Source organism: Camellia sinensis, chromosome 4 (assembly GCF_055761805.1).
Source record: "Camellia sinensis isolate YWXY chromosome 4, ASM5576180v1, whole genome shotgun sequence".
NCBI classification, from domain to species: Eukaryota; Viridiplantae; Streptophyta; class Magnoliopsida; order Ericales; family Theaceae; genus Camellia; species Camellia sinensis.
Genome location: NC_138964.1, coordinates 7,853,206 through 7,862,470, shown reverse-complemented (window position 1 = coordinate 7,862,470; position 9,265 = coordinate 7,853,206). Strand labels below are relative to the sequence as shown.

General features: G+C 32.7%; 2 protein-coding genes across 5 annotated transcripts; one reads left to right on the top strand and one right to left on the bottom strand.

Moving 5' to 3' along the window:
* Nucleotides 1–683: 683 nt before the first annotated feature.
* Nucleotides 684–1,757, bottom strand: LOC114272497 (auxin-responsive protein SAUR76). Its single transcript, XM_028214220.2, has one exon. It carries the CDS (start codon nt 1,606–1,608, stop codon nt 1,192–1,194), a length of 417 nt encoding a protein of 138 aa, XP_028070021.2. The 5' UTR covers nt 1,609–1,757; the 3' UTR covers nt 684–1,191.
* Nucleotides 1,758–3,275: 1,518 nt separating this feature from the next.
* LOC114263330 (uncharacterized) lies at nt 3,276–6,660 on the top strand. Of its 4 annotated transcripts, XR_014365999.1 has the most exons (7): nt 3,276–3,516; nt 3,610–3,713; nt 5,094–5,223; nt 5,305–5,437; nt 5,554–5,611; nt 6,229–6,363; nt 6,518–6,660. XR_014365999.1 is itself a non-coding variant. In XM_028203836.2 (6 exons), the coding sequence occupies exons 3-6, from the start codon at nt 5,107–5,109 to the stop codon at nt 6,239–6,241; spliced, it is 321 nt and encodes a 106-aa protein (XP_028059637.2). In that variant the 5' UTR covers nt 3,276–3,516; nt 3,610–3,713; nt 5,094–5,106; the 3' UTR covers nt 6,242–6,364. The 4 variants fall into 4 exon arrangements, 2 of the variants coding, with proteins under 2 accessions (XP_028059637.2, XP_082780337.1); XR_014365998.1 differs by having other exon boundaries at nt 5,554–6,363; XM_028203836.2 differs by lacking the exon at nt 6,518–6,660 and having other exon boundaries at nt 6,229–6,364.
* Nucleotides 6,661–9,265: the final 2,605 nt, after the last annotated feature.

The following is a 9,265-nucleotide window of genomic DNA, read 5'->3' as shown; positions in this document are numbered from 1 at the left end:
GTATACACCCCTAAAGGGGTGCACACCATAGCATTTTTCGTAATTTTTTTGTTTGAAAATCATTTTCTCATTTTAATATGTTACTATGATGATGCCTTGTTAAGAAGCTAACAATAACTTTATGCATTCACTTGTGACTTCTCTGTTAAACACAATTTAGCTATTTTATGGTAGCTAATAAATTACCATCATCAATATTCACAATTTAAATGTCTGATACCTTCTTTAGATTTAAATTGTTACACTTTATATTGATCCTTATCTTCATTGTGAAATGAAAGCTTTAGATTTAAATTCTTACATTTTATATTGATCCTTATCTTCGTTGTGAAATGGAAGAAGACATGAAGTGCTTGATCGAAACAGGACAAACAAACTTCCTTGCTGTAGACGTACAAAAAATAAGTAGTGTTTTCTAACATTTGTAGAGAACAATCACAAAAACAGCCGGACCAAGTTATTGTTCTACACTTTTCAGTGTTTGTTATTATATATTGCAACCTTTTATCTTTATTTTATCCATATATATTTTGGGTACAGGACTGATTTTTGTGTTTATAAATTTATTTACGATGAGAAGAGAAGAGAAGAAAAGAAAATTACAAAACATAAGCATTTCTAATTTTGTTACGGGTTTTAAGAAAAATAACAAAAGAAAATCACCCATAAATAGAAAAACAAAATTGACACAACATTGCTAAGATTAAATTTGTAAACAACGAGAGAACAATAAACATTAATCTTAATACAGTAAAAAAAATGAACAGGAACAATAATAACAGTAGTGATCATAATCCCCTATCAGACCCTTCCTTCGAAGATCAGCCGATGTAAATTGGGTTAATCCTCACCGTTCAAATCAAATTGGACTCACTTTCTCTCTCTTTCTACGCTTCTAATCATTCATTATTAGGCCTCGCCTGAGAAAAAATTTACATTCAACTGTATATACCCAAATATATATAGACACTACAATTTTTTTCACAAGCACAGAATTCGATTATACAATCGGACAGACTCTTCTCACATGAGTATTGAGAGACCATGTGAGAAGATTGTGTCCAGTTATATATATTGATACTATAATTGAATTCTATGGAGGGAAAAAATTTATACGTCTGCGCACAAATATTTATTGAGTTATGGAGTTGTTAAAAATCAAAGTGTTTTTACTGTCCTCTGATCGAATAATCAACAAGCGTAGTAGTCGACCAAGTCGTCGAGAGACTCGGGCTGAGGATCGGCATTCTCGAGCATCCAAAGCAGGTGCTCGAAGAGGACGACCTCGCAGCCAACGGTGAATGAATCGTCGTTGTCGCCGGACCTCTCGACGAGCTCCTGGAAGACGGGGTTGTCAACGACGTCGGAGCCGACGAGGTAGCGACGGCGAGACTTGCCGACGTAGACGGGGTGGAGGTCTCTGGAGATCTTGTCGTTGTTGTTGTTGAAAGAGGAGGAGTACTCATCGTCGGAGGAAAAGTGGGTTGAGGAGGAGGCGGCGGCGACGACGGAGCTGCCGTAGGTGGAGCGGCTGCTGAGCTGCTTGCTGAATGAGTTCCATTTTTTGAGTACTGACTTGAGCTTGGTTAGTTTGCCTCCTTTTGCCATCTTATTGTATATGATTAACCAGTGTGGTTCAAGACTTGGTTGAGAGACAGAGAGAAGACTTGAAAATGAGAGAGAGAGAGAGAGAGAGAGAGAGAGAGAGAGGGGGGGATTTGGGTTTGGAGGGGATTGAGAAAAGGGCTGGGAAGGTTCGTATATATAATATAATAGGGGGATGAACAAGGGATGAAAACTGAAAATTGTAAAAAAAAAACTGAACGGTTATGTGGGGTCATCTTCATGTAATGGTCATGGGAAGATTTTGCTCGCATTCAAAGTATTGGATAGAGAACTCGCAAATATGAAAAAAAAATGTAATGCGAATATTTTCTTTGTAATTATTATGCATTATTTGATTCACTATAATGAGATTGAATGAAATTAATTGAATATTTTTAAGGTTTCGTTTGACATGAGTTATTGATTAAATTAGTTAATAAAGATAAAATAGACAAATTTAATTAATAAAATAAAATATCACATTTAAATTATAATTTATTTATTTTATTTTTTAAAACTATCAAATTAACTAAAAAAAAATTATAATTTGTCTCAAATATAATTTTTTTTAATTAGGTTAAAATAGCTAAAAAGCATACTAAATTGGCTCATTTCAAACGAGACCTTAGTCCCTCATATAGAATGACCATTCTCTTAAAATGATAAATGATAATTCTATTTGTAATGCATTTTGTCATTACTTTTTTAGTCAATTAAATATAAAAATAAATATTTTGATGAAATGATTATTCAATTACATTTCATTTTAGTAAATCAAATACTACCCCAAAATAATGGATGCAGAATTCACTAGGAATATTTTGTTTGTAACTTTTAATATGGTCAGGAACACTACAAGAAATGTCACTTTTGGCGACTAAAAAAAATTTAGTCGCCAAAAGTTACAGAATTGGCTACCAAAAACAAAATTAGTCGGCAAAAGTCAAATTTTTAGCTACTAATTTTTTTTAGTCGGGGAATATTGATTATTGGCGACTAAAAAAAATTTAGTAGCTAAACACATTACAATTGGCGACTAAAAAAAAATTTAGTAGCTAAAAATATCACAATTGGCGACTAAAAGAAATTTAGTCGCCAAAAATGACAGAAATTGGCGACAAAAAATAAATTTAGTCGCTGTAGGTATAGATTTGGCTACTAAAACCTTTAGTCGGCAAATGTAAAATAAAAAATTAAATTTTATCTTTGGCGACCAAACAAGTTGATTTTCAGCGACAAAAATTAATTTTAGTCGCCGTAGGTATAGATTTGGCTACTAAAACCTTTAGTCGGCAAATGTAAAATAAAAAATTAAATTTTATCTTTGGCGACCAAAAGTTTGGTTGCCAAAAGTTGATTTTCAGCGACGAAAATTAATTTTAGTCGCCGTAAGTATAGATTTGGCTACTAAAACCTTTAGTCGGCAAATGTAAAATAAAAAATTATTTTTTACCTTTGGCGACCAAAATTTTGGTAGCCAAAAGTTTGTTTTCAGCGACAAAATTTAATTTTAGTCGCCAAAGAAGTAAAATGTTTTGGAGGGAGACCTTTCAAATATTTAGAGGGATTTATAAAATACCTTTACCGACCAATATCAATAGTCGCCAATAACCATTTATATAAAACATCTCACGGTCTCACCAAACCAAACCCAACCCTGAACCATTAATAGCCTCTCTCTCTCTCTCTCTCTCTCTCTCTCTCTTCAGCGTCCTTCTCCTTCTCCTTCTCCCTATCCCTCATCGCCGCTCCTCCTCGCGTTAGCCGGCAACCGGAGCACCGATTCACCTCCTTGTTGGTCACCGTCGCCTGAGATCCTCTCTCTCCCTCTCGGCTCTGTTTTTCTGTCTCACAAAAACCCATACAGCTTCACATACACGCACACACATGGGTTCTTCAAATAGTCAGAAGGTATGATTTCTAATCCATAATACTCTATTGGGTCATTCACTTTTTGCTCTAATTCTAGCTTTCCATTAATGGGTTCCATCAATTTTTTTGAAGGACCACTTTGAAGTTGTAAAATAGTTTTTGATTCGGCAAGCTCAAAACCCACAAATTTCACTCCATTCCTGTCGTCTTCGCTGCATAGTCCAATTTCTTGAAAGGTAATTAGTTTTTTTCCCCTGAAATTTTCCTTAATTGTTACTTTACAGTGCTTCTAAAATTTGCCCTAATTTTATAGCTTCAGTCAGTTCTTTTGTGGGTTTCTTGAAATTTGATCGCCTGTGGATGACACTCATTTCATTTTTATGAAAGAAAGAGAAATGGGGAAATCACAATTTAGTGGTAGTTTCACAAAATAATTACAAATTCATGGAAGTGTTTAAGACTTTAATTATTAATGTTTATAAATTTTCCACTAATCAGATCTTTTTTTTTTAAACGTACTTTGTATTCATATTTTCCGTAGAAAAATTGTGGCTTGTACTTTCATGTGGTTTCGCCATTATTGTGGTTTGTAATAACCAGCGTTGGTTATTAGAGTTCATGGAAGGATTGAAGGATGCTACCAGGCCTCAGAGTTGGAGATAACCTTCAATTGCTAGTATGAATAGTTACCCCTTCATTCATTGCAGTTGACATCTGTAAATTTTGCAGAACATATGACATAGTGATCATACAAGCTTAAAGAATATGAAAGTCATGGAAGTGGTTCAATTTCAAGGGTCACACTTGGACCTTGCATAATTGACTTCTAGTCTTATAAAGTCATTCGCTGCTGGTTGGCTGTACATGTTTCTTCAAATTTTTACGATTCAAGATGTTTATACCTTCTAGACATGCATTGTAGGGTTGGCCATGGGCTATAATTTAAGTCAGGCTTACTGTTAGCTGTATGGTTGTTAGTTGGATTGAATAGGATTTTAAAGTCAAAGTTCTTAGTTTATAGGGACTTTGTCCTAATAGGTTAGGAGCCCTTAGAAATTTATATGAAGCCATGTTATGCAGTTCATATGGAGTTTGAGTCTTAATATGTTAAGAGTCCTTAAAAATATGCATAAAGCAATGCAATCCTTATAAATCACTGATGACTATATCTTAAAGACTTTTATGAAGCTTTTGAAAGCTCATGTGATGTGTGTAATACTTAAATCACTGACGATTTTTTATTTTTATATTACTTTATACCATTTTGGTCATTGGCCCAGTACATGGTATAATTTAACTGAAATTCATATAAAATCTGTTCTAGCTTTTGTAAAATGGGGACTAGTGAAACTTTTTGCAACATCATAGGTTTTATCTTTAAAAACAAATAATGAACTGTTATGGTAACTTGCTGATGTTAGGTGGGAATCTAGATGTTGAAAGGGTTCGAGAAATTGGGTATTAGTATTGTTAAATAGGATTTATGTTTTTAATGCTGGAGTTATTGTTAAGTTGTAAAAAATGGCACTATCTTCTTTCTTATTTTCTGGTGCTTATTCTCTTCCAATGCAGTTCACCTTTAAACATTTTGATGACTTAACTTTAATTATATGTAGGCGTTTAGAAGCAATGAAAAACAAACACAAAAAGGCGAAGACAAAAGAGAATGAGGACTTTCCTGGATGTGAAAAGATCAAATTTGGAGACGTTGTTCAAGCTCTGCCAAAATTGGTTGCAATTCCTAAGGTAAAATTCAATATCCTTTGATATTACCTAACAAACTAATAGTCTTCTGTTTCAACTCATATGCTTTTCCATGTCATGAAGGCATTGAAGAGTTCCCAAGATGCTTCACAAGAAAGGCTTTGCTTGATGGCTGTTGAGGCCTATAGGAATAGGAAAGGGTGGGCATCAAGGCCAGGGATTGACCTTCCTCTGCCCATTTTGACGCCGCCATCAGGTTAATTAGCATCGATGTAATAGTTGTTTATCTTGTCAATGTAATAGTTGTTTCACTTTATCAGACTAATTTAGTGGAACTAGGCGCCAAACTAATCACATTTTTTTTATTTGCAGATGGTTTTGGACATACAAATGTGGATATGATTTTTGTTGACAAGTACGGAAGGGCATTGTTAGTATACGTCTATCCGTATATATAGTGGTTTGTATATATAGTGGTTTGCACATATTACATTTAGTCGGTTGATATACTACAAAATTGTGCTTTGGATTCACTATGGTAAACTCTTTTCATTACATATTACATTAACACTCTTTTCTTTTTATTACAAAAATCTCACTTCTAATTTCCTACGACTAAAAATATTTGCAACAGGTGGCCACACCCTTTTCTTGATTTGTCATCTACATTTGCTCCAATATGTGTTGTATTCATTATCTTAACTCTGTTTAGAAGAGAAAACCAAATGTTTTGTTGGTGTAGCATTTCTTTATGTTTATGTAATGCTTGTTTTCATACTGAAAGTTGAGTTAGCTTTCTGTACACGGGTAAAGTATTAGAATTTGCCTGAGAATATGTATTCATTGGTTTCTTTCTGATCTTTTGCTCAGACTCGAAGGACTTATTAGCAAATAGATAATGGGTTACGTTACGTGTGTATGAGGAAATTGAACTGTGGCATTCTTTTAAAAATGCATATGTTAAACATGGATGATAGTCTGTAATTGTAAGTATTATGAGGCATGTGATTGATTGATGGCTCACTGATCAAAAAATTGTAATTTCAGGTCGATACTCTAACTGGGGCAGAGGCATCAATAGGTTTAGTACTGCTGTTGCATTTGAGGAACCAATCACACCGCCTGTTCAAATAGATTATACCCAGCTTCTCATCAATGGACAATTCGTGGATTCAGCATCAGGTGTGTTATCATCCTTTGATTCAAAAAACTAAGTAGATTTTTCGGTTATGATACCTTTTACAATATATTGTAGGCCTTCAAGTTTCTGTCTTGATGTTCCTTCAATTCAAGAATGTGTAGTGAAACTGAATTTTTGCAATTTGTATGACTATAGGGAAAAAATTTCCAACCCTGGATCCCAGGACAGGAGATGTGATTGCTCATGTTGCTGAAGGTGAGGCTGAAGATGTCAACCAAGCAGTGTCTGCTGCTCGCAAAACATTCGACCAAGGACCATGGCCAAAGATGACTAGTTATGTAAGAATATCACACATTGATCATTTGCTTTGTACTTTCTTTCCTTCTTTATTCTTATTTTAACTTCAAACAATTTTGAAATATGAGTTACGTAATGTAATCTTTGTTGTTAAACTTTTTCAGGAAAGATCACGGATAATGTTGCGGTTTACTGATTTGCTTGAGAAGCACAGTGATCATATTGCGGCTCTTGAAACTTGGGATAATGGGAATCCTTATGAACAGGCTGCAAATGAAGAAGTACCATTGGTGTGGTAAATAAAAGCTAATTTGGTATGGTAGAAATTAGCATATATGCTAATTTAGGTTGTGGTACATATGTCCTTCTTGTTAATTAATTTGGTTAGTCATGTATTATGTATGAAATGAAATTATTGACGTTGGATTAGACTTGGTTCATATGGAATTTGTATTATATATAGAATTGGACGTTCAACATTAATGTTTTGTATGGTTGGAGCTAAAATGTGTGCACATTGTTGAATGCTTGATAACATATTTAGTGTTGATGGATTATATTGTTTATACATGGTACATGTTATATTCATAATGGATACAGGTTGTTTAGAAATTTTTTTTTTTAAAAAAAAAAAACACGTTAAAGCATTTGGCTACCAAATATTTTGGTAGCCAAATACGTAATCAAATGTTTTGGTGACTAATAATTTAGTAGCAAAACATAACCCAAAAAGTTTTGGCGACCAAATAATTAGTAGCTAAAACAATTGAGAATGAGAGAAAGAAATTATTGGCTACTAAATTTTTAGTCACGGAATGCACCTTTTGCCAACTAAATAATATTTCGTAGCCAAATGTGTACTTTCGGTGACTAATTATTTAGTAGCTAAAGGTGACACCTTCCCCGACCACAACAACTTAGTAGCCAAAAAGCCTCATTCGGCGACTAAAGTTTTAGTGGCGGAAACATAACATTTGCCGACTAAACATAACTTAGTAGCGAAATGTAGTCACTTTCGGCGACCAAACAAAGTTTAGTCGCCAATACTATCGCCGACAGGGTATAGGCGACGAGTTTGGCGACAAAATATTTTAGTCGCTAAATCGTTTCAACGACTAAATATTGGACTTTTGGCGACTAATTTTTTAGTAGCCAAAAGTGACATTTCTTGTAGTGGAACTACATTATTATTTTTTTTTTGGTAAATTAAACTATTCTTAAGATTTAAAGAAAATGCAACAAGTTTCACATTTTTTGCATAATTATATTAGGATTCTTTGATGTTTCAATTCACATAACATTTAATTATTTTTTCATCAATAATTCATTAGGCATGTGGATGGAAAAGTGATCATGTCATAATTTTTACCTTCTTTTCCATTGTAACTTCACATTATTTACATTAATTTTAGTCATTTTAATTTTTCTAGATGGGAGGTCAATATAATTAAACCAAAATTATAACTTAGAGGAGGTATTTAACTTCTTTTTTTTGAAAAATAAATCTTCCAAAATTAGAGGAGGTATTTTTTCTATAACTTAGAGGAGGTATTTAACTTTTTTTTTTTGAAAAATAAATCTTCCAAAATTATTGATGTGGATCATAATGAATACTAACAAGGATAACAAATATACCCTTGACCTATTGTTTAATATCAAGATTAAAGTAAAAAAATATTAGAATATAATATGATTTTAAAGATATAAATATTTTGAATTCAGTAACTTCTGAAGACATTTGTTAGGATGAGACTTTTTTTTTTTTTTTTGTCCCCAAAAAATAGAATAAAAAATCTAGATTAGAACGTTTTAATAATTGAACCCAAAAATTAAAAATAAAAGGCAAGAACATGCCTACAATTTGCTAGCTTTATGAGCCTACTGATACAAAATTAGTCATTGACTTGGTCTTTTTCTCTATGTATGTGTGCGTGGGGTTTGGTTTGGTTTGGATGAAGAGAAAACCTCAATTAAGAGCCCTATCCATATATTATAAATGAAATTTCATGTAAGTTAAATTTGGCTCTTTCTATAACAAAATTTTTTTATCGGCAAAAATCAGTTGTTAATAACTAGATTATCATTTATGAGAGTTAATCTTCTCACTTTTATAAAGTATTGAGGCCCGTTTGTTTTGGAAAATTGAGGAAGGATTGGGATTGAGATAGAGGTAAGACCCACTAAAGAGCGTTGGTATTAGAAGTTAGTCCTCCGGCTTAGTATTTTTTTTTTTTTTTTTTACTTTCACATGTGGGCATTTTTTTTTTTTTTTTTTTTGAACATTAATGTTTGATGTTTTTGTATTTTTTGTTAAGTAAAAATCATAGTTTTATTTGTTTTAATATTTTATATTTCTTTTATAGGATAATAATTTAACAATCTCTACACTAACAACTACCATCAAAACAAATAAAATTTTACTTAATCCTTTCACTATCAATATATTAAATTATTAAAAACTCATTAAAGACAAAAAAAAAAAAAAAAAAAAAAAACTCGAAAAAATAATTTGTCTCAAAAGCGTAGGAGAACAAAGATTTTGAACAGAAAGAATTTGCGCCCCTGATTTTGGGGTAGGTAGGCACGTATAAAACTTCATTGACAACCTATCATCCCTAACCTAATAAAAAATTTCAAGTAAATTAA